The 26,756-nt window shown below is 38.1% G+C and overlaps 1 protein-coding gene across 1 annotated transcript in view; it reads right to left on the minus strand.

The window, feature by feature from the left end:
- Positions 1 to 208: 208 nt before the first annotated feature.
- The window catches only part of LOC135229029 (synapse-associated protein 1-like), a 46,241-nt gene continuing 19,693 nt past the window's right edge, over positions 209 to 26,756 (minus strand). The window contains 5 exon segments of the mRNA XM_064278768.1: positions 209 to 321; positions 3,472 to 3,619; positions 5,551 to 5,609; positions 9,335 to 9,483; positions 13,436 to 13,574. Of these exon segments, the coding sequence (XP_064134838.1) occupies positions 209 to 321; positions 3,472 to 3,619; positions 5,551 to 5,609; positions 9,335 to 9,483; positions 13,436 to 13,574 (608 nt within the window).

Raw genomic sequence — 26,756 nt, forward strand, 5'->3', positions numbered from 1 at the left:
GTGTGCATATATCTGTTTGTGTTTGATCTTCAGCAAAATTTTATTTGTGTGTAATCTTAATGATATTGTTTGATTATTTTCATATTTTGATGGATCACCTTTCTTGGGAATAGGAATAAATATGTGTCTCTTCCAGTAGGTTGGCCAGGTAGGTAACTGCCAAATTTCTGGGCAAACTCAAATGAGCACATTCAGTGCTGCATCTGTTTCAATTGGTGATTTTCTCAATTCCTGAAGCCTTGTTTTTCATCAATACCTTCAGTGCAACTTGGACTTCTTCCTTCAGTACCATTGGTTCCTGATCATATGCTACCTCCTGAGCTGGGTGAACAGCAATCATTTCTTTTTGATATAGTAACTCTGTATTTCTTCCATTGTCTTTTAATGCTTCATGCATCATTTAATATTTTCTCCGTAGGATCCTTCTACATTGCAACTTGAAGCTTTAATATTTTTTTGAGTTCTTTCAGCTTGAGAAATGGCAAGTGTGTTCTTCATTTGGTTTTCTATCTCCAGGTGTTTGCACATTTTAATACTCTTCTTTGTCTTCCTGAGCTGCCCTTTGAAATATTTTGTTCAGTTCTTTTACTTTGTCATATCTTCCATTTACTTAAGCTACTCACCATTCAAGAGCACATTTCAGAGTCTCTTCTGACATCTGTTGGTCATTTCTTTCTCTCCTTTTTTTTTTTTATGATCTCTTCTTCATGTATGATGTCCTTGATGTCATTCCATAACTAATGTGGTGTGCAGTAATTAGTGCTTAATGCATCAAGTGTATTCTTAGATGATCTCTAAATTCAGGTGGGATAAACTCAAGGCTATTATGGACTTGTTCTAATTTTCTTCACTGTCAGTGCAGACTTGTTCTAATATTCTCCACTTTCAATGCAAACTTGCATATGAAAAATTGATGGTCTGTTCTGAAGTTGGCCCCTGGCCTCATTGTGACTGATGATATTAAACTTTTCCACTGTATTTTCCCACAGATGTAGTCTATTTGATTATTGTGTATCCCATCTGACAAGGTCCAATGTACAGTGTTAAAAAAAATGTATTTTGTAATGGGAAAGTTGTTGGTCTTGCAAAATTCTATCATATAATCTTTGGTATCATTTCTGTCACCAAGGCCATATTTTTCAACTACTGATCCTTCTTTGTTTCCAACTTTTGCATTCCAATCAACAGTAATTACCAGTGCCTCCTGACTGCATGTTGGATGAATTTCAGACTGCAGAAGCTATTAAAAGTCTTCAGTTTCTTCATCTTTAGCCTTAGTGGTTTGTGTGTAAATTTGAATAATAGTTGTATTAACTGGTCTTCCGAGTAGGCGTATGGATGATTATCCTATCACTGACAGTGTTGTACTTCAGGATTGATCTTGAAATGTTCTTTTTTGATGATGAAGGCAACAGCATTCCTCTTCAAGTTGTCATTCCTGGCATAGCTTAACCTTGTGATTGTCTTATTCAGAATGGCCAATACCAGTCCATTTCAGCTCACTAAAGCCCAGGATATTGACCTTTATGCATTTCAGTTCATTTTTGATGATTCCCAATTTTCCTAAATTCATACTTCATACATTTCACGTTCTGATTATTAATAGATGTTTATAACTGTTTCTTCTCATTTTGAGTCATGCCTGAAAGCTTGACACCATTCATGGCATTAAGGTCAGCTCTACTCTGAGGAAACAGCTGTTCCCTGGTTGTCTTTTAATTGCCTTCCAACCTGGGGGGCTCATCCTCCAGCACTATATGGGACAATATTCTGCTCTTATTCATAAGGTTTTCACTGCCTAATTCTTTCAGACATAGAATGCCAGGCTCTTCTTCCCAGTCTGTCTTAGTCTGAAAGCTTATGAAACCTGTTTGCCGTGGGCAAGCCTGCTGGCATTTCAGTACTGGTGGTATAGCTTCCAGCATCAACAGGAACATGCAAGTTCCCATGGTACGACTGACTATGGCACCACTAGGTGGATTCAAACTGCCGATCTTTAGGTTAGCAGTTGTGTGGAAACCATTCACTACCCAGGTACCTTGACATCCTTATATAAGATTAAGAGCTCTTAATCCTCAATAATAAAAGACAAATACTCCCATTAAGAAATGGTTAATGAATGGTACAATCAGAAAAGAAATAATGAGAATGGTCACACATTGTGAAGAATATAACCAATATCACTGAGCAACTTCTGTAGAAATTGTTGAAGGAGAACTTAAATAGCTTTTTAAACCTTCAGTAAATATTATTTAAATAATAAAATATTATTTTTAAAAAAGTAAAATATAATTAAAAAAAAGCTTTTAGCTTCATCACCTAGAATCAATCATTATTAAAATTTTGGTGCCTTCATTCCATCTTGCTTTCTAAACCTTGTTAATACATAACTTTATAGAATTGCTTATAAAATTATCTATTTTTCACTTAATAATTTTAGCTTTTTCTCATGAGAAGTTCCTCATATATCTCATTTTTATTAATGCCCGAGAATATAGAACATTATATCAGAAAAATGTTCTTTAAATTTTATTTTTCTAATTTAAAAATAACATTTTTGGGAAAAAAATGTTTTCAAAATGTGTAACGGAGTTGAGAACACATCTGCAAAGAAGATATAAAAATGACTAACGAACACATAAAAAAATGCATTAGCTGTAAGGGAAACTAAATCAAAACAAAAATAAAATACCACTTCACACCCACTAAGATGGCTAGAATAAAATAAACAAGAAATAAGAAGTGTTAGTGAGGATGTAGAGGAATTCACTGCTTTGAAAAACAGTTTGGCAGGTCCTCAAAACATTAAACATAGGACTACCATATTATTCAGGAATGGTAGATACTTGTATACCAACTTCCAAAAGATGGAAACAACTCAAGTGTTCATCAAATGAGGAATGGGTAAGCAAAACGTGGTCTGTCTGTACAATGATATATTACTCAGCCACAAAATGGAATGAAGTCTTTCTTTATAGATGCTACAGGAAGGATGGACTTTGAACACACTATGCTAAGTGAAAGAAGCCAGAGTGTATATGAAATTACAGAATAGATTAACGTATAGGACACAGTAGATTAGCGGTTACCAGAGGCTGAAGAGAAAAAGGAATGGATTGTGACTGCTTACTGGATATGTATTTTTCCTATAGAGTGATGAAAATGTTTTGGAATTTGACAGAGGCGATGGCTGTACAACACTGTAATAGATGTTATTGAGCTGTATACTTTTAAGTGGTTAATTTCATGTTATGTGACATTGACTTCAATAAAAACAAAAATCTCTGGTCCTCTTCATGTTTTGGGCAGAGATACATTGAGGTCTAATCACTTTTAACAGAATCTACTTTCTAGTTGGGAATAGAGGATCACTTTTGATCCAAAATTTACAATGTATCTTTGAATATCTATTTCAGAATAACAATGTTCATTCAATGTAGGTATCAGGGAATAAATTTTTTTTTTTTTTACCTTTTCTCATGGTTATCTCGTCTTCATTTTCACCAAGCACTAGTTGATCTATTTCTTTCTTCAGATCTTCTTGATTTAAGTTACAGGCTTCAAAGGTATCACTGACAAATTCACAAACACCTGGGCTAGTAGAAACCTCCTCCTTATCCTGAAATTCAACAAATAAACTCTTAAAATGACTTTGTAGTGTAATTTCTGTGGTAGAGTTCTTGCGTATAGTCATCTTACAGTTTAATGCAGCATATTTTTATTTCTTTCTCTCCTACCCTTATAATACAGAATGATCATTACTCTTCAACTTTCTAACTTATACAATTGACTAGTCATTAAATGAATTACCACCTGAGTCTGTTATTCTCACTCAGAGTTTGGATCACTCACACCTTTCTATCTAATTCCCAATGAGCACATCCAGAATTGTTTATGCTTTATATGGTTTTATGTCTCACTTGTAGATCTACGATTATTTAAAAAGGACATCGTTTCTCCAAGCAATATAAGACCTATATCTGTAAATTATTTTAAATGACATCTGAATTAATTCACTTCCAGACACCAAGTATTAGGTGTAATGTAAAGTCTATTACTTCTTGAGGTTTAGGCTGACATTTGATTGTGACAGGTAGTTTTTTGGCCATACTGCTGCCAAGAAGCAAGAAGAGAGATAATAATTGTTTCATTCAATTCTAAACAGATTATATTTATAGCAAAGATATCTACAAGTGTGATCACACTACATAATTTTCAGAAATGAGCTTTTATGTATACTTTAAGCTTTTCTCAATATTATAAAATATAGCTATGTGACACCATACTGACGTCTTTCTTTTGGGCATATTGTTTAGTATATTATTGTATTTACTACCACTCATTCAAGACTTAAAGCAGAAAATTTTTTATTTTAGTAGTAGAAAAAGTCATTGTACAATAGTTCTGCTGTTTCTTTTAGGACAATGAGAGTTAAATTATTTGTAACATTTCTCCTTTGTTGTGAAGGCTAGAAAGCCCAAACCAAGAACATTGTTGTTGAGTCAACTGTGACTGAGGGTTACCCTGCAAAGTCAAACTGCCACACAGCATTTCCAAGGCTGTAAATCTTTATGGAAGCAAACTGCCACTTCTTTCTCCAGTGGAGCACAAGTGGGTTCAAACCACTAACCTTTTGGTTCGCAGCTGGGTGCTCTAACCACTTTGCCACAGTGCTCCTTAACACAGTCAAAAGGAAGTAGAAAACCTCCACAGACCCATAACAAGTGAAGAGATTGAATCAATAGTAAAAAAGCCTTACCAACTGCAGGAAAAAAAAAAAATCCTGGATCAGATGGTTTTACTGGGGAATTCTATCAAACACTTAGAGAAGACCTAATTTTGTTCAAACCTTTCCAAAAATACAGGAAGAAAGAATACTCCTTAACTCTTTCTATGAAGCCGGCATTGCTATTGTACCAAAACCAAAGACACCACAAGAAAAGAACCCTACAGACTAATACCCCTTATGAGTATACAAGCCTAAAAAATTTTAAACAAAATACTAGCAAAAAAGATCCAATGGCATATTAAAAGAAATATACATCATCATCATCAAATGGGATTTATTCCAGGAAAGCAAGGCTGGTTCAATGTTAGAAAATCAGTCAACGTAATATATCACATTAGTAGAACATACAAAAAGAAGCACATGATCATCTCAGTCCATGCAGAAGAGACACTTAATAAATTCCAGCATCATTTCTTGATAAAAGCTCTTAAGATAGGTATAAAAGGAAAGTTCCCAAACATGATGAAGGGTATTTATGAAAACCAAACAGCCAACATTATACTCAGTGGAGAAAGACTGAAAATTTTCCTTTTGAAAACAGTAACAAGGTACAAATACCCACTCTCACCACCCCTATTCAATATTGTACTGGAAGTCCTAACCAAAGCAATAAGGCAGTAAAATGAAATAAATAAATGCTATCAAAATTAGAAAGGAAGAGGTAAAACTATTCACAGATGACATGATCTTATATATACAGAAAATCCCAAAGAATCTACTAAAAGGCTTCTAGAACTAATAGAGAAATTTAACAAAGTTACAGGATACAAGGTAAACACACAAAAATCACTTGGGTTTCTACCCACCAGCAATGACAAACCTGCAAAGGAGATTAAAAAAGCAATTCCATTTACAACAGCATGAAGAGAATAAAGTATCTAGAAACAAATTGGCAATAGGAATGTGAAAGATTTATACAATGAAAACTATAAAACACTGCTGAAAGAGACTAAAACCAAAAGCCAAACCAAATTCAATGCCATCAAGTAGATTCTGACTCATAGCAACCCTAAAGGACAGAATAGAACTGCCCCATAGGGTTTCTAAGGAGCATGTGGTAGATTCAAACTGCTGACCTTTTGGTTAGCAGCCATAACTCTTAACCACTATGCTACCAGGATTCCCAAAAGAGACTAAAGAAGACCTTAATAGATGGAAAGATGTTCCATGCTCACAGACTGAAAGGTTTAATGTAGTCAAGATGTCAATACCACCCAAAGTGATCTATAGATACAACATAATCCCAGTCAAAATTCCTACAGCATTTTTTATGAAAATGGAAGAACTAATCCACAGTTTCATAGGAACAGACAAAGCTCACTGCTGTCAAATCAATTTCAACTCATAGCAACCCCACAGGGTTTCTAGGGCTATAAATTTTTTACAGAAGCAGAATGCCACATCTTTCTCCTGCAAAGCTTCTGGTGGGTTTGAATCACTGATGTTTCAGTTAGCATTCAAGCACTTTAACCACTGTGCCACCAGGGCTTCTAGGGCATGAGGGAAAGATAAGAGATGCCAAGTAGCCAAAGCACTTTTCAATAAGAAAAACTAAGTAGGAGACCTCACACTTCCTCACTTCCAAACATATTATGCAGCTACAGTAATCAAAGCAGCCTGCTACTTTGTGATAGAACTGCAATTCCAGAAATTTATCAAACATCAGATCATTTTTGACAAAGCAGGAAAATCCGTTCAATGGGGATGGAACATTCTCTTCAACATAAGGTGCTAGCAAAACTGAATTTCAGCATGTTGAAAAATGAAGTAAGATCCATATATAATACCATAAACAAAAACAAATTCAAAATGGACCAAGGACCTAAAAGTCGAATTTAAAACAATCAAGGTCTTGAAAGAAAATACAGGAACACAGGTTTGGGACCTCATTTATTTTCAATGGTAGATTACAAAAAGGACAATGAATACACAGTCAACAGAAAACAAAATAGATAACTGGGACCTCATAAAAGTTAAATATGTTCACAAAAAGACTTTATCAAAAGAAAAAAGACACAACTAACCATACTAGAGAAAAATCTTTGGGAATGGTATAACTGCTAAGGTTCTAATATCTAAAATATACAGAAAATTTTTACAACTGAACAAAAAGACGTAATCCAGTCAAAAACAGGACAAAGGACATTAACAGACATTTCACTGAAGAGAATATCCACATGGCAAAGAGACATAAGAAAAGATGCTCAATGTCATTCACCATCAGAGAAATGTAAATCAAAACCTAAAACACAAATCATTTCACTCCCACTGTGATGGCCAAGATTAAAAAAAACGGGAAATAACAAGCGCTGGCAGAGATGTGGAGAAACAGGAACCTTCATCCGTTGCTGGTGAGTACAAGGTAGTATAGCCATTATTAAAAACTGGTGGTTCCTTAAAAAACTAGAGGTAGAGCTATCATATGCGCCATCAATTCCACTCGTACATATATGCCCTAGGGGTCTACTAGAAGTAACACAAAGATATTCACTGAAGCACTATTCACAAGAGCAAAAAGATGGAAACAGCCTAAGTGACTATCAGCCAATGAATGGATAAGAAAAAAGTGGTGTATATATACAGTGGAATATTACTTAGTGATAAAGAGAAATGAGTTACCCAAAACATCTTAAAACATGGATAAATCTAGGGAAAACATTATTATGAGTGAAATAAGCCAATCCCAAAAAACAAACATTGGATGTTTTTGTTTTTATTAAATGTCATGAACAAGTAAATACACACGTGTCCCACTGACAGGCACCAGTCCAAAGTTCAGTCTGTGTGAGGCTGCCTGTAAGTCAATCAAAATATAAGAAGTGCTTCTGGAGCAAAAGAGAAAGAAGGTAATAAAAGACTCAAAGAAGACACTAGCTTACAGGACTAATAGTCTACACTAACAAAAGCCTCATTCACCCTGAGACTCGAGGACATAGATGATGTCCAAGACTGCCAGTAGAACATTTCTAATCAGGCCACAATATACCCTGATAGAATGGGAGAAAAATGTGAAGAAGAATCTCCAATTCTTATTTAGATAATAACAACAAAAAGCCCAACAAATAGGCCTACTAAACTGGCTGAGACAAGAGGACTCCCCGAGTCTATTGCCATGAGATACTCTTCAAATCTCAAACAGAAACTGACCTGTGAGGTCGTCTTGTTAGCTAGGTATCAGGCTGGCTTACAAAATAATGAGTATCACCCTTTAAAAAAATCACTGATGAGATCAAGCAGTCAACAATTTCTTTAAAATAAAGGTGAGAGTGTAAGGGGGCAGGGAAACTAGACTAATGGAAAAGGAACAATCAGAATAGAAATAATGAGAATGTTCACACATTGTGAAGAATGTAACCAATGTCACTGAAAAATTTGTGTAAAAATTGTTGAATGGGAACCTAAACTGCTATGTAAACCTTCATTGAAAACACAATAAAACATTATTAAAATTCTTTCACCATACTTATTCATTCTGTATGCTGAGCAAATAATCCAGAGGCTGGAATATATGAAGATCACAGCATCTGGATTAGAAGACTGATTAACAGCCTGCAATATGCATATGACACAGCTTTGCTTGCTGAAAGTGAAGAGGACTTGAAGCATTTACTGATGAAGATCAAAGCCTTCAGCATGGATTGCACCTCAACATAAAGAAGACAAAAATCTTCACAACTGGACCAATAAGCAAAATAATGATAAACCGAGAAAAGGCTGAGGTTGTCAAGAGTTTCCTTTTACTTGGATCCACGATCAGTACCCACGGAAGCAGCAGTCAGGGTATCAAACAATGCGTTGGATTGTGTAAATCTACAAAACACCTCTTTAAAGTCATGAAAAAGCAAACATGTCATTTTGATCACCAAGGTACACCTGACCCAAGCCATGATATTTTCAGTTGCCTCATAAGTATGTGAAAGCTGGACAATGAATTAGGAAGACTTAAGAAGAATTACGGTGTTGGTGAAGAATACTGACTATACCATGGACTGCCAGAATAACGAAAAAAATCTGTCTTGGTTGAAGTACAGCCAGAATACTCCTTAGGAGGAAGGATGATGAGACTTTGCTTCCCATAATTCTGGACATGTCATCAGGAGGGACCAGTCCCTGGAGAAGGAAATCATGCTTGGTAAAGTAGACACAGGAAAAGAGGAAGACTCTCAACAAGATGGATTGATGCAGTGGCTGCAACAATGGGCTGAGGCATAACAATGGTTGTGAGGATGGTGCACGACTGGGCAGCATGTTTGTTGAACATAGAGTCACTATGAGTTGGAACCAACTCAACAGCAGCTAACAACAACAATAACAACTAGAAAGGAGGTAGCAAGTAAAGGACTGCCATGGAAAGACATTTCTAAGCTGGGTCAAGAGAGGGCTAAGAATGGGTATATCCTCTGGAAAGAATTCTTCCATAAGATGATGACAACATTTTTGGTATATACAAGGTGACAAGCTCATTAGTGTCTTTAAGCTAAGTTTAAACTTTTTTTTTTTTAAGAAATTCTTTCCACAGAGTGAAGTGTTCTTCTCTGGACCTACTTGTCAGTGGCAAATCAACTTCTCTGCCATTGGTCTTCTCTTCCTTTCTCATGGTGAGTGGCTGAGCAGCCAGGACAGTCAGCTGGGCCAACTGCTTGATCAGGGATATATGGTAAAAGTAATCTCTCCAAAAGACTTCTTCCTTCACACTGGAAAAGAGAGAACAATGCATTTGTGAATCCATGCAAACCAATACATACAGAGGATATCTATTTAGAGGAGACTGGAATAGATGACATTTTGGAGCATTTTCAAACCCAAGTGGTTCAAACTAGTTTCTCCAATGCCTTAAAATTGAAAAACTGAATAGGATAGAAAGAAAAATTATCTTCTCCACAGCAGCAAAAGGTAAGTTACAGAAAACCTGTGAAGCCGCAGCATTTCTTGGTATTTTAATAATGCTCTGTTCCAAGCACTGGAAAATTGGGTACTGTTGAAAAGTAACGTTATAAATTTGGTAGATGGGAAACAGAACAAGGCCTTCATCAGTTAATTACTGTTTAGTGTATTAAATACTTTCAAGGTCTGAGAAGAAAAGATTATGGATGCGGTTCTTTGTGAAATAAAATGTTTTTTAGCTCTCTTAATAAATAGCAATTGATAAGAGTTAACAATGAGGTAGGAAATGGTCGATAAAAAGATTTAAGTATAGTTGTGCCTGAGAATTTGACAATGCTTCTCAAACTTGGCTGAATATTAGAATAACCTGGAATGGTATACTGGCATCCACTGGGATATAAAGTATTCCCACATGGGGAGTGGAAGGAGTGGCCTGGAACTGGAGTCAGAGTTTAGGCAGGGAAAGGAGGGTATCTGTGCAAGGGAAGTAGGTAGAATGGAAGTTTAAAACTAAACATATTAAGGATTGTGGAACTATGTTCCTTAGTGTTGGCAATGGGAGTTACAAACACAGAAAGGAAAATGCTAGAATAATCCCCATCATGATGTATTGTAAGGTGAAATACAGTTGGTGTTCAATATACAGTCATGTGCCACATAATGTGCATTTGGACAACATGCAACTGCCTATATGTCTGTGGTCCCATAAGGTTTTTTTTTTTAAGGGATAGCTGTTCTCCTTTTGTTTTTTTTTTTCCTCCAATGGTTTTCAAGACCCCAAACCTAGACTTTTGTAGTACTGGATGTGCTTGCATCTCATATCCAGAGGATGCAGCTCTCAGGCTGTGTCTGGTAGGCAAGCAGGTGCTGGCAGTTGAGACTGCAAGGCTAGAAGAACATCAGCTGGGGCTGGATGCATTCTGCTTCCTCCTCACTGGCTTCCTCTTGCTCTGCTCCCACTGCTGCTGCTATTGCTGCCCCTTCCTCTGGCACCCGTCAGTGGCTCCAGAAGCAGCAGGGTTGAGGATGAGTAGAAGTGAGCTCCCATAAGGTTAGAATAGAGTAGAACAGAATAGGAATAGAATACAATACAATAGAATACAATATATAATATATAATAGGCTAACTATGGGTTGTATGAAAGTTGGACATTTGTAACCGGGAAAATGCCCACATGTAAAAAGGGTGTTTGCACAACATATAAATCACATAATGTTTCATTTCACAGAACATATTGTGGACATTAAGCAACACATGACTGTAGATGCAAATGAATGCATGCATGTATACACGAAACACACATCATCCCCAGTTCTGTCCACAAAAAGGGCCAAGGATTACTAACACTCCAATAGTCATGACCACAACTAGCATCCAGATCTTGGTTTCTAAATATGACTCTCCGCTAGGAACCAGGCTCCTTAGATAAATGGTGATTCTAGGTATCTTGTGCCAGAAAGCAAGGAAGGCTTAAAGAATTATGGGACACATCCAAAGGACACAGAAGCTAGCCTGAGTAAGCTCCTATGGCCTCCTACAGTGATAATTTGAGCATCAAAATAAATAAGATGGAAATGAATTATAACCCACTGACTAAAAGGGGACCATGAGTTCACAGTGATTATAAATAAACACAGTAATGGAAAATAGAATATTTATATAGTTTTGAAGTACCATATTTTTGCACAGATAATTCACACCTTTTACACTTGCTTGCCAACCATTCCCTCCCCTCCAAGATATTTTTGTAATTGCATTATGCTAATTATTTTTCACAGCATCATGTAAAGAAAATTGGCACAGCAGTGCTTACAAAAATACCTTGCAGGTGGAGGGAGCAGTTGGCAAACAGAAAGCGCATGTTATTTGTGTAAAAATACATACTAAGTCTAACACGTGAGTCTAAATTGGGTCCTTTTGCTAACAAGGGCAACACTGGGACAAAGGAGAACTTGTATGGAGTCCGAAAATTAGATGGGAATAACATATAAATGAAAATTCCTGATTTGGATGGTTATATTGTGGTTATGTAGGAAAATTCCTTTCAGAAATATACACTAAAGCTTTCAGGACTAATGACATCAGGTCAGCTACTTACGCTCAAATGATTCAGGAACAAAGTTCTTTGTACTCTACTTTCAACTTTTCAGTTAAGTTTGTGATTGTTCCAGAATAGTAACAATATTAATGATTTTGCTAGCTTTAAAGCAATTAAATAAATATCCTGAAGGTAAAAAAGAAAAGATGACTAAGCAAAAACATAAAACTTACACACACATATGTACAAACATGCATACACACTACAAACCAAGGACACCCAAAGGAACAGATGCACTTTCTTTTTTTTTTTTTAGTGGGAGAGTGGGTGGTGATTGTTGGTTGTTTTGCCAGAGAAGTTATTAACTGTATGTTCTAAAAAGGTTTTCCTGATGGGAACGTCAGCTAGGTGGGAGAATGCCTCTCTGCTCTGTTTTATTAGAGAGGATGTTGGGATCTTCAAATTGTGAGACATCCAGAAAGAAAGAATAATAGAAGAAGGACTAAGAGTGGAATTAAGTGAGAACTATTAGAATACTAATACAGGTTTGTGACTCATGCAAGGCTTGCTTTACGTGAAGATGCTAGGACACATGATGACATCTGTGAAATGTGATGCTGGGTAAGAAAGCTGTCTTTTTAAGTGACAGGCAAAATGCAAGACTATCTGTGTAAGCTAGGCCAGATAACAAGATGCAGCCCATCTCTCTTGTTCATTATTCCACAAATATTTACTAAGTTTCACACGCAAGATGACCATGCTAGGTGCTGGGGGTGTTCCGGGATGAGTAGAAGGAGCAGATGGTCCTTCCAAAGGCATAGCCTCTGACCTTTTATGTTCTCACTACTTGCGAACCATCATTTTCCAAACTTCTGAGGCTACACAACTCTCTTTTTCTGATAACATCTCTTGGAAGTAGTTCTGCAGGAAAGAAACCTGCTTAACAGCAGTTTATAAGGAGTTATATAGCTTACCATACGTTTCAGCTGAGTAAACAAAAGTATTCCACAGGTGCTAAAAGAGCAAAGGAAATCTTAGGCAGTATTAAAAAGCACACAATGTAGTAGGTTGTGGTATGCTATTGGCAACTGGACAACATCTATTCATTTCTGGGAACCCTTGCAACAATAACACCGACAAACCTAATGGTGTTCAGTGGTTAATAACCAAATGGTAAGGGGTAGTAATAGAGAGGAAGTGTACCTCTGCAGACAAGCAAGAGTACTTCAGGCAATAATTCATAGAAGACAGTATGCTTAAGCTAGATCTTAAAAGATGAGCAGGGATCTTCTGAATGGAGAGTGATGTTCAGGTAGAGGTAAAACTATGGGAAACTATATGTACACCATCAATGGAGGGAAGAGTCTAAGTGGAAAACATAGCTTAAAAAGAAGGCAGTGTTGGTCATGATAGGCCTTGTACACTTGAATTTTATTTGGTAACATACGGAGCACATTTGTGGTTTCTGTAGGAACATGTATGCTCCCTCTAACAGAATACAAGAGCACATCTCACTTCCACCCCAGATGTCGCTGGGAAGCCTGCTCTTGGTTTAGGTTCCCTGGGGCACTGCCAGGGGGCTGCAAGGGTTGGCAGAGTCCCTTGTTGTGCACAGAGTCAGAGGCAACCAGACCTCATTCAGTGACACTCTTGTGACACTGCATATCAACAAAGCTATCAGGAAATGCACATGTCCACTCGTGGGTGGTGGTACACCAGCTTACAGTTTAGAAACCAGGGCAAATCTCATTCTGCTCAGCAGCTCATCTTCTTAGAGCATGACCAGGGCGACTGGGTGCAGCTGAACAAGCTCAGAACTGAACTGCACACCAGCTGGGAAGAACTGTAGGAAACTCCTCTGCTCTTTTGAAGAAAAGAAAAAACATGATATGAAAACTAGAGAATGCAATTATGCTGTAACAATGCATTGTTAATGTGACAAAGATTAATTTCTTCCTAAGGCTTCAGTCACAAAGTCCAGTGAGCTATCATTAGCCCATCCACCTAAGAAAGACCTGAGAAAAACAAATACTTTCATATATTTTCTAACAATCTAAATTGGAAAGTTTCTTGGAAGACCAGGAAATTCAATCATGGAACTAGCTACAATTGTAGTAATTTCAAATCCTATGAACACATTTGCTTGCTTTAAGGGGCACCTCTCTGAATGTGAAACCTAGTGTAAATAATTTTAAAACATTTTGACACAAAGTTGAAAATTTAGCTGACCACAGAGATTATTTCAGAAAAATGAAGTCCATGATCCAACTCTTTTCTGAAATGTATACATGCTTTTGGCATCCCATCTCTCAGGCAGTCTGGGCCCTGCCCCCAGTACCTCTCTACCAACCTAGGCTTGGTCAGTTCCTGTGGGCTGAGTAAGTCCCTGTGCTAAGTACTGGTGAAACAGTGGTGACTGTTCTCCTCTCAGAGCGCATCCAGGCTGAGGGTAGGCTGATTAGGTCCTTCATCAAACATATGTGAGCACTGTATCAGGACCAGGGGTTTCCACCTGAGTGAGCACTTTTATCCTTATTTTACAGATATACAAACAGGTTTGTGTTGTTGGTGGGTGCTTTTGAGTTCATGCTGTCTCATGTAAACCCGTGTAACAGAGCAGAGCTGCCCCATAGGATTTTCTAGGCTATGATATTTATGGGAGCAGGTCACCAGGTCTTCCTGCTGCAGAGCTGCTGGCTTGGTTCAAACTGATTACCTTGGTAGAGAGGGAGAAAACCCAAGAACTGAATTCAAATTCTTAAGAATGTCAGGCCTACTGGACCAGTTGAGACTAGAGGGCTCTCTGAGATTATCTCACTATAAGCCTTGAATGAAAAGTACCCTCTGAGGTCACCTTTTAGTAAAGTAACAGATTAGCACATAAAACAAAGGATATTATCTGTGACTATGGTGCCCCATTAAAAAACCATTTAAAAAGGTCAATAATTACTCTAAAGAAAAGAGGAAAGTTAATGGATGAGAAACTAAAGTACTGGAAATGGAACAACCAGAATGCATTTAAAAAGAATACTGACACATTGTGAAAAATATAACTAATATCACCAATTTGCATAGAAACTATCGAATGGAAACCTAATTTTCTGTGTACGCTTTCACCAAAAACACAATAAAATATTACAACAGAAAAAAATGTTAAGCCCCGATATTAATTGTTCTGCAGCAGCTTAAAAATTGCCTCTTATTTTGATTGAAATAGAAAATAAAAATAAACACTAAGAACACATTAGTATAATTAAACTGATAATGGACTCAAATGACAATTCAGGAACCATATTTGCCAGCAAAATTTGATTGTGTCAACTCTTGCATTGTTCCACCACCTTTGGAGATGTCAGTATGTCAAGGAAGCAATCTCCGGATTTTGAAAACTAATACATTATTTTAAAAACTAATATTTTGAAGACTAATAATAAACTAATATGAAAGGAGGTACCAAATGAAGTACTAAATTAAATAGCTCCAAGTACCAAATCGTTCCAGGCAACCAAATAGTTGAGTTCCCTTTAGATCAGTATTCTTGCTAATTGAAAAAGAAATAGTAGAATTCAAATATCATTTTGCAACACTCAGAAAAAAAAGATTTTGGTAATAAGCATCAATGGTCATTAACCAAAAAAACCCAAACCCATTGCCATCGAGTTGATTCCCATTCATAGTAACTGTACAGGACAGACTAGAACCACCCACAGGGCTTCCAAGGTGTGGCTGGTGGATTCCAACTGCCACCCTTTTGGTTAGAAGCCACAGATCTTAGCCTCTGCTCACTTTACAAAATAAGGCAACACCAGGAAATACAAAGGACACAGGAACAAGTTAAATGATACCATGGGGATGCAATTAACAAAATCCAGGATAATCTTTGGATTACAGACTTGGGACATATCAACTAATAGAAATGTGTGGACCTTATTTGAAGCTTTATTCAAGCAAGCTGTTAAAAACAAAAATAAATTTATGAGACAATCAGGAACATTTGAAAATTGACAAGCATTTGATGACATTCAGAAATTACAGTTATTTACTGGGTATAAGAATCACATTAGGCCTTTGTTTTTCAAAATATTTATTTTTTAAAGATACAGGAATATTTATAGATGAAATTACATAATATCTAGAATTTGCTTCAAAATACAGATGAAACATGGTTGGCCATGAGTTGAGTGATGGCTACATTGACATTCATTATATAATTCTCTATATTTTCATATTTGTTTTCAATAACTGATAATAAAGCTTTGAATGTGGAAAAAAGTTATTAGGTTTAGAACCCACACTACACACTGGTGTGACCTCATTAACACAAAAGAAAACCCCTATTTCCAAATTAGGTCATAGTTACAGGTAAAGGAGTTAAGATTTCAACACATATTTGTGGAAGACACAATTCAATCCACAGCATTATACACTGTGGGCCCCCAAATTCATGTTCTTCTCATGTGCAAAACACATTCATGCTATCACATCATCCACCCAAAGACTTAATCCAGCATCAAATAATCCCAAAATCTCATCTTCTGAATCATCTAAGTCAAATATGGGTGGGATTCTGGATTTTTCCACCCTAAAGCAAAATGCCTTTCCATCAGCGGACCTGTGAAACCTAAATTACAAGTTATCTACTTCCAAAGTACAATGAATGGTGGGTGAGGCATATAAATAGACTCCATTCTAAAAGAGATAAATTGAAGGGAAAGAAGAGGCCACAGGTACTACTAAGCAAGTAAAATCCCAGCCTGGACATATCTTGTTAGCTTTTTAAGGTTGAAAATAATGCTGTTTTTCAGGCACAGCTAGGCATCAACCTTACGTTTCAGGCTCTGGGCACTGGCAATATTCTCTGAATTCAGGGTAGGAACCCTCAGCTCTAAGCATTGGCTCCAATCCCTTCAATTCTGGGTAAACACCCCATTCTCTAAGTCCACTGGAATGGCAGCCTCACCCTCCAGAACCAAGGTAGCAATAACCACACTCTTTCAAATACACGGCCACCTTTGAAATGACGGAAATGCTGGCCCTGCCCTTGTGCTCTTTTTGACAGTTCTGATCTCTAAACCTCCTTTTCTTGGAGGACAATAGGTGTTCGTCACCAAATAGTATCAATGGCCCAATTCCTGCCTTTAGAATTCTATGAAAAAGACAGCTTTCCTTCATTTCTTTCCATCTCTGTCCCTTTCAATCTATTGTGACAGGATTTCCATGCAGATGGATGATTAGATCCATCAGTCACAGGCCTAATCTCTTTAGCAAAAAGTTTATAGCCACACCCCTGATATCTGTTCTAGGACATGCTCCTTTAATTTTTTAACAAAAGAATTTTCTAGGTCTGTCAGTTCTTTTTTTTTTTTTTTTTTAAATAATAGCCTATTTCTACATCTGTCTCTTTCCTCATGTATTTTATAACCAGCAAGAAAAAACAAGGCTGTCCCTTTATGATCTTGCTTAGAAATCTCCTTAGCAAAATAGAAAAGTTATGGCTTACAATTCTACTTCCTACTAAACATTCAAACATAATTCAGACAAGTTCTTTGCCACTTTATAACAATAATCACCTTTCCTCCACTGTTCAGGAACATGTTCATCATTTTCTTTTAAAGCCTCACCAGAAGGCTTTAAAATGTTCACATTTTAGCAGCATTCTGTTCACGGCAACAGAAGCTTTCCCCGTGCTCTGTTCCTTCAGAGTCTTCATCTGAGCTAACATCAATGCCCTTAATTCTACCAACAGTCTCTTTAAGGCAATCTACACTCTTACCATCAAATACATCAAGATTCTTCCAGGCTGTATCTATTATCCAATTTCCAAGTGACATCCACATATTAGGGGTTTGTTAGAGCAAAACATCCACTCTCTGGTAACAAAACAGAAATACTGTACCTAACAAGTTGCTGTTAAGTCAATTCTGACTCATGGTGATGCCATGTGTGCCAGAGAAGAACTATGTTTCTAGGGTTTTCAGTGACAGGATTTTTCAGAAGTAGATCATTAGGGCCTTTCTTCCAAAGTGTCTCTGGGTGGACTAGAATCTTCGACATTTAGGTTAACAGTCAAGCATGTTAGTTATTAAACAGGAAACCCTGGTGGCGTGGTTGGTTAAGTGCTACAGCTGCTAACCAAGAGGTCGGTAGTTTGAATCTGCCAGGCGCTCCTTGGAAACTCTGTGGGGCAGTTCTACTCCGTCCTATAGGGTCGCTACGAGTCGGAATCGACTCAATGGCACTGGGTTTGTTTTGGTTTGGTTTATGGACTACGTACCACGAGTGGGTTGCTTTAAAGGACAGAAATTAATTTTCTCGTAGTTCTAGAGGTTAAAAGTCATAGTTCGTATTGCTGGGCATTATTCCATCACATTCCTTGGTTTGTAGATGAGCCTTCTACCATGTATGTTTCTCTGTGTCTACACTGCTCTTTTTGTAACTCAGAAGTTATTAGATTTAGGATCCATCCTCGCTGTTAACTCATTAATGTAACAAAATAAAATCCCTATTTGCAAACAGGGCCATATTTACAGACATGGGTTGGGACTTCAACATGTATTTTTTGGGGGACACAATTCAATCTGTAACAACTATGTAAAAAAGCTGCTATTTTGGACCATTCAAACAATTAGGAGTGTTCACCTTTTTGCTTATAACATCTGTTTTTTTAAAAAATTTAAATACCAAAGAAAGCAAAGAGTAAAAAATTTCACTAACCACAGATAATACCATTCAACACGTTTTTGTGGATCAGCATATTTTACTTGTATCAATTTCAAATAAATGTAGAAAGTGCAGAAAAAACTAGAATACAGTAATTCCATACAGAACTAAAATGCTGCCTTAGAGCTTCATCTGACATCATACCTGAAAAGACTTTCTTAATTATGGAAAATAATAAGATTCAAAGAATTATTTTGTGTGATTGGCTATACATTTACATTAAAAACAAATTAAATGGGGGATAAACTTAAGGATAAGCAAAATAAATGTTACTTAAAAACAAATAATGAGCTGGGAGGATGGCAGCATACACAGCTGGATGTTCTAACCCTCTTCACAAATAAAACAAGGAAACAGTGCTCGACTTTGAAGAACTCTAAATGGAGAAGCAGAGGAAAGCAGTAGGGAAAAAAGCAAGCTTCCCCAGGGGTCTGTTAGGAGTGTGCTAGCATTTCCCCTATCTGGACACTGTCAGCTGCAAGCCTACTGTTAATTGCTACATTAAGCCCATGCACTGGAGCCTGCTTTCATAGCTGACACTCCACCTGCCTTCCTGTACACTGTATAGCTCAGGCCTCTGAAACCAAGAGGACAGGCCTCTTGCAGAGTAAGTTTGGGTCTGTCTGCTCCCTCTTCCAGTTGGTGCTGTGGACTGCTAACTGAGGCTGCTGTGTGCTAGGAAGCAGGCATCTTGAGCAGAGGCTACACACACAGCCAGCATACTATGGCAGAGAGTGTGTGACTCTGATAGAAACAAAGCAGACCTACCTAGGAATCTGATCAGAGCACAACAACCCCTCTCCTAGTTGGTAACTCTCAGCTGTTGGACTGATAAAAATTCCTACAGAAGCTTCCCACAGTGGAGTCAGGAGGGTCACCTATGTGGAGACTGGTCTTCCAACAACAGGGCGACTGGTGTTCTGAAACCAGTAAGACAGATCTCTTGGTGTTTCTTCTGGGTTGCCAGCCTCTCCTTCTCCTGACATGGAGGAAAGTCTGCCTGTGGTTCACCTGAATGCCAGCTCAGATATAAGCAACCCTCACAGAACTGGGAAGGAAGCCTCTGGCAAAACCAAAGGGCAACACCAACCCTGGGTGTGGGTTTTTTGAACAAAAACCTGGTTGTAAAAACAGAAAAGGGAAGAGATTCACAACCAGAGAGAAATGTGCCCTGTGGTGGACAGATTGATTACAGCATGATTATCTTGCCTGAGTGGTGAAACCCACGTGGAGTTGTTCACTACAGATTATTAAGTAGGCACAAATAAGCTTGTGCTTACCTTTGCAATGGTTAACTGCTCAGCTGCTTACCAAAAGGTTGGCACTCAGAATCCACCAGCTGCTCCTTGGAAACCCTACAGGGCAGTTCTACTCTGTCCTACAGAGTTGCTATAAGTTGGAATTAACTTGACAGCAGTTTTTTTTTTTTTTTTTAACACTTGCTTACTGGGTCAACCACCCCTGTTGGGACAGTAAATTTGAAAAGAGGTTTTGATTCTGTAGGAAGGCTCTTTGATTTTGGGAGACAGACACATGCCAGCCAGACCTAGAAGCATAATCTTTAATGTGGTGAAGAAATGTGGAACTGTTCACTACAGATGATATGGAAACCCTGGTGGCGTAGTGGTTATATGTTATGGCTGCTAATCAAAAAGTCAACAGATGATATGGTAAGCAAGGTAAGCAGTGGATATTGGTTAATCTGCCCGAGTATAAGGGCTAGTAACAAAACATTCATGTTTGCTAATGTTTTGTCCTCGATTTTTTCTTACAGCAAATATATAAAAAAACAAGGATATAATTATTATACAGGGCATGTGAAATATAAAGACGTAAATAGGGAAAATAACAAAAGGGGGTGAAAATGGGATAGGTACAGAGTTTTTAATATGTTACTGAAGTTAAGTTGGTACCAAGTTACAACATGATACTTCTGGTTACCACTAAGAAAGTCATCTAAAAAACACACGTAAGGAAAGGAGATAGGAACCAAAAAGGCTCTATAATAAACCAATACAACACAAAAGCAAGCAGTAGTAATGAACAAACACAAAGAAAGCTTAAGACACACAAGGAACAAATAACAAAATTGCAGAAATAAGTCACTGCTTAGTTGTAATTAGTGAATGTAAATGGACTAAATCCTCCAATCAAAAGGCATAGAATGGCAGAATGAATAAAAACACATGACCCAACTATATGCTATTTACGAGAGACACACCTTTGACTCAATGATACAAATAGGTTGAAAATAATTGAAAAAAAAAAAATTCCTTGCAAAAAAATAGCCAAAAGAGAGCTGGAGTGGCAATCTTCATACCACACAAAGTAGACTTTAAGACAAAATGTGTTAGAAGAAATAAAGATGGACATTATACAGTGATAAAAGGGTGAGTTAATGAAGATTTAACAATCAGGGGACCTAAATATATAAAGCGAACACTGATAGCATTGAAGGGAGAATAGATAGCATTATGATAATTCTAGGAGATGCTAAAACACCACTTTCAATATTGAACAGAACATCTACACAGAAGGTCAACAAGAAAACGGGATCTCAATGACACCATAAACCAAGGAGATTAATAGACATAGTAAGTAGAATACTCCAGCCAACAATAGCATAATATACATTTACTCCAGTGCGCATGGGTCATTCTTTAGGAGAGATCACATGTTAGGTTACAACACCAGTACTGACAAATTTAAAAAGACTGAAATCATACAAAGTACTTTCTCTGACCACAACAAAGGGAAGCTAAAAATCAATTACAGAAGAAAGAAATAACACACAAATGCACAATATACATCACTATTAAACCCTATTTACCTAATAGGAGAAAATAAAAAGAGAAATCACAAATTCCTTAGACTCAAATGATAATGAAAGGAGAACATACCAAAACTTGTAGAATGGAGTGAAGCAGTACTGAAAAAATTTATAGCAGTATATGCCTACATGAAAAAAGAAGAAGGATCTCAGATCAACAGCCTAATTCAACAACTCCAGGAAATGCGAAGAAAAGAACAAGCTAAGTCCAAATGTACTAGAAGAAAAGAAGTAACAAATATTGGAACAGAAATAAAATCAAAACCAGAAAAACAATAAAGGGAATCAATAAAACTGGAAGAAGATGCTTATTTAAAAAGATCAATAAAGTCAACAAAGCTTTAGGTAGACTGACAAAGAAAAAAAAAAAGATCAAATAACAAAAATGAGAAAAGAAAAAATGGACATTACAACTGACCTGATAGAAATAAAAAGAATAATGACAGTATATTATGAAAAACTGTACAGCAAGAAACTGGATAACCTAGACAAAATGGACAAATTCTTAGAAGCACACAATCTACCCAAACAGAATCAATGGGAGAGAGAAAGTCTCAACAGACCCATAATAAGTGAAAAAACTCAGTTATCAAAAACCTCTCAACAAATAAAGTTCTGGACCAGATGCTTCACTGAAGAATTCTACCAAACTTTCAAAGAACTGATAACCAATACTGTTTAAACTCTCCCAAAAGATAAAGAAAGGAATACTCCCTAATTCATTCTATGAAGAAAGCATAACCCTGACACCAAAACCAGACAAACACAACACCACAAGAAAAGAAAGCTACAGGCCATACCCACCCAGTGCCGTTGAGTCAATTCTGACTCATAGCAACCCTATAGGACAGAGTAGAACTGCCCCATAGAGTTTCCAAGAAGTGCCTGGCAGATTCGAACTGCCGATCATTTGGTTAGCAGCCGTAGCACTTAACCACCACGCCACCAGGGTTTCCACAAGCCATATGTCTTATAACATAGATGCAAAAATCCTTAACAAACTACTACTAAACTGAATTCAATGGCACAGTGAAAAACTCATACACCATAACCTAGCTGAATTTATTCCAGGAATGCAGGGATGGTTCAACACTACAAAATCAATCAACTAATACACTCCATCGATAAATTGAAGGAAAATAACCACATGATCATCTCTATTGATGAAAAAAAAAGCATTTGCTAGAATCCTTGAGGAAAACCCTAAGGAAGATTGAAATAGAAGGGAAATTCCTCCATATGATTCAAAGCATATACGAAAAGTCAACAGCCAACATTATACTTAATGGAGGAAGACTGAGGCCTTTCTCCCGGAAATCAGGAACAAGACAAGTATGCCTCCTCTCAGTACTTCTATTCAATATTGTGTTGGAAGTCCTAGGCAGCAAGAGGACAAGAGAAAGAAATAAAAGGTATACAGGTTGGAAAAGAAGTAGTAAAATTATCTCTATTTGCAGATGATATATTCTATGTATAAAAATTCCGAAGAGTCTACAAGACAACTTCTAGAGGTAATAGAGAAATTTAGCAAAGGTGCAAGGTACAAGGTCAACAAAAGAAAATCCATTGGGTTTTTATACACCAGGTATGAGAAATCTGAAATGGAAATTAGTGGAATAATTCCATATACAATAGTATCTAAGAGAATAAAATACTCAGGAATAAATTTAACAAGGGAAGTGAAGGGATTATACAATGGAAATTATAAATTCCTGCTGAAACAGATTAAATAAATGCAAAGATGTGCCATGTTCACAGATTGGAAGAATTAATATTAAGATGGCAATACTACCCCAAGTGATGTAGATTCGATGCTATTCTGATCAAAATTCTTTACAGAAATGAAAAAAAAATCCTCAACTTCCTACAGAACAGGAAGAGGTCTCATTTAAAAATGGTGGCATGGCACCTGAACTTGTCTAACTTCACAAAGTGGAGGAGAGAGAATCAAGATCATCATCAGCCCAGAACTGTTTCCTCTGAGGTGGATGTAAGACATACCTCCGCTCTCCAGCTTTTTTTTACCAATTCTGACACCAGCTGTCCCTCTACTTCTCCACTGGGTTTGTTAATTCCTTGCAAGGGCCACAGAGAACTCAAAGGCAATACTCATGATTCTGAGGTTTATTAAGGAAGTAATAGATTAGAACTGTGGATCAGACCAGGAAGCATGCAGCATGCAAGCATAATTTCCCTTCTTCAGTACAGTACAGCTCTCTCAGCCATGCAAAGTTCCTCTTGGTCCTCTGAGGACAAACTCCTCTCAGGCTCCTGAGGACCAGCTCCTTTCTAGCCCCCAAGGACAGGCTTGACCCTCAGCCAGGCCTCTTCCCTGTTCTGGGAACTGTTACAGAGCTCTTTCAGCTCTGCTGATAACTCCCAGAGACACCTGACTCCACCAAGAAGCCTTCTGCCCTCAGGCACTCCGGTCTCTCACTCTGTGGGTTGGCATGCCCACTGTGATGGTTAAGGTTGTGTGTCAATGTGGCTAGGTCCCAAAGAGTTGGGACATTCCAGCCTCTACAATTGCAAGAGCCATTTCCTTGAAACAAATCTCTCTATATATTTATATGTTTTACTGGTTTGGCTTCTCTGCAGAGCCCAGCCTGAGATACCCACTCTAGCTGCCTTGCTTTGTGGATCAAGAAGCCCACCATGCCCTCTCACACCAGATTTCTGCTTCTGCAACCATCATTTCTCTGCTGCTGCTTCTTGCCACCTCTGACATTATAGCTCTCTCTGTATCCTGGATCTAGAAGGTTCTCAGTGCACGGACTGCAAGTCCAGAGGATAAGCTCAGCTCCCGGGTCTTCTTTTTTGATGGCAGTGAGGTCCCCCCTTCTGCCTCTGGGATGGCTCATTTTAAACATAGCAGGAGGGCAAAACTGACTAATCCCCTCATAAGGGTTTCATACAATTATTTGCATAGTTTCACCTCCACAAGAGTGCCATGTACCTTATTTGCATAAGTAGCAAGCTGTCCAATCCTTGGTGGGCCACAAGCACCTTATTTACATATTCCCGCACAATCATTTTGTAGGAGTCACATGACCTCCACATATTAAGTAATTCAACGCATTGCACCCCAAATAGCTAAAGCAATGTTGAAACAGAAGAATAAAGTAGGACTCAGACTTTCTTATTTTAAAACATACCATGCAGCTACATTGTGAGGACGGTACACGACCAGGCACACCCTTCTGTAGTGCATAAGGTGGCTATGAGCCTGAATTGACTTAATAGCTCCTAACAATACAGCTACAGTAATCAAAACAGCCAATACTGGTATAACAATGGGCATACAAACCAATGGAATAGAATTGAGAGTCCATAAATAAACCCACACATGTCTGGTCAACCAATTTTTGCCAAGGGTGCTAAGTCCATATGATAAACATAGAAGAGTCTCTTCAATAAATAAAACAAACAAAAAAATCCAAATCCGTTACCATCGAGTCAATTCTGAGTCATAGTGATCCTAAAGAAAAGAGCAGAACTGCTTCCAAGAGTTTCCAAGGAGTGCCTGGTGGATTGGAACTGCCAACCTTTTGGTTAGCAGCCATAGCTCTTAACCACTATGCTACCAGGGTTTCTCAATAAACAGTGTTGAGAAAATGGCATTTCACATGCAGAAAAATAAACAGGATCTAAAACAGGGAGCAGAGGGCCTGACGACAGAAGGTGCCTGTTTGAAAAATAGCCAAGAGACTGGTGTGGTTAGAAGAGAAGCAAGTAAAAGAGAAACAGACTATACTATCAGGGAGGTAATGGGGGTTGAGTGTGGAACCTAGAGACCAAGTAAGACAGAAAACAGAGGGGCCCCAAAATCTGCAAACAAAGTATCAAGAGGTGGGCCCCAGTGCAGAAACAAAGCCATTCCACAGAACAATGGAGCAGGGTAACTAAAAATCGCCCACAAACTTCTTTAAAGTTGCCTTTCAGAAGCAGCTGGAGAAAACCAGGCCCAGGGACATGCACGGAACATCTACCTGTGACCGCTGTGTGACCTTCCACCAGGGGCAGTGAGGGGCTGCAGCCCCAGCCAGGGAATAGAACCCAGGGAGCGGGAGACTGTGCAGGCGTGAGACCCCATAATAAGTCCTGCTACGAATCCCAGAGGCCTCTGGGACAGGAGCAAGCTTGCAGAGATGCTGCCCACGCACCTTAGTTAACATATCCCCGCCTCTGCCTATGAATAAACTTGAATCTTTTCCCACCCAAGAACTTTTAAAAACTTGGGCCTGTCTTTTGTTTTGTGAAATGAGGGTAAGCGTTGGTCTAGGCCCTCCTCGTCTCCGCTTGCAGGCCTCTACAATAAAGCTTTGTTCGTGTGGAAAACTATGGTGCCTTGCCTGCTCATTATTGACCAGTGGGAGGCAAGAATCTTATTCTGGTAACAGATCCATGCCTAACACCATACACAAAACAAATTCAAAATGGATTAAGGTGCAGTGGATTGCTTTTGTGTGGCTTTTCTTGCTGGGGTCTTGTAATTCTCACCCAAGCTATCTGGTGGGACTGTGCAAATACAGTAATTGTGGCCTACCAAGGTGACTGGTCAATTTTGCCATCCCTCTAGGCTTAACAGGGAGCCAGTTCCAGGGCAGAGGGAAGATATTGCCACCACCTAAGAAGAAGAGCCAAGAGGGGAGAGCTTCCTTTAGATCCGGGATTCCTGCACTGGGAAGCTCCTGGAACCAAGAGCCTAGTGTTGCTGATCTCGATTCTCCTTCCCCACTGAGAAGTTAAAGGAGGTCAGATGCTATCCCCAAGCCATGTTTACAAGGACCTAAATTTGCGAATTAAAGCCATAAAATTCTTAGGAGAAAAAACAGGAGCAAACTCTCAGGCCTAGCTCTTAACAATGGGTTATCTAATGTAATAACAAAAGCCTAGACAGCAAAAGACAAGTTAAATAAAAACTAATGTGGCAGAGCTGATTCCAACACATAGCAGCCCTACAGGACAGGGTAGCACTGTCTCATAAGGTTTCCAAAACGCGCCTGGTGGATCCTAACTGCTGACCTTTTGGCTATCAGCCATAGCTCTTAACCACTATGCCACTAGGGTTTCCAATTAAATAAAGAGCCTTATAAAAATTAAAAACTTTTGTTAATCAAAAGACTTTACAAAAAAAGTGAAAAGATAAACTGGGAAAATACCTTTGGAAATCATATGTCTGATAAGAATCTAATAACTAAACCAGTATAAAACTTCCATAACCTAGCAGCGAAAGACAACACAATCATAAAATTGCCGAAAAATTTGAACAGACATTTTGCAAAGAACATTCAAATGTGAAAAGATGCTCAACATCTTTAGCCATCAGACAAGGTGCAAATCAAAACTACAGTGTGATACCATTGCAATCCTATCAGTATCGCTAACATTGAAAAGACCCCACCTGTCTGTCAGTTTGTTGTACTGTGGGGGCTTGCATGTTGCTGTGATGCTGGAAGTTATGTCATCGGTATTCAGATATCAGCAGGGTCACC

Source organism: Loxodonta africana, chromosome Y, assembly GCF_030014295.1.
Source record: "Loxodonta africana isolate mLoxAfr1 chromosome Y, mLoxAfr1.hap2, whole genome shotgun sequence".
In the NCBI taxonomy this organism is placed as follows: domain Eukaryota; kingdom Metazoa; phylum Chordata; class Mammalia; order Proboscidea; family Elephantidae; genus Loxodonta; species Loxodonta africana.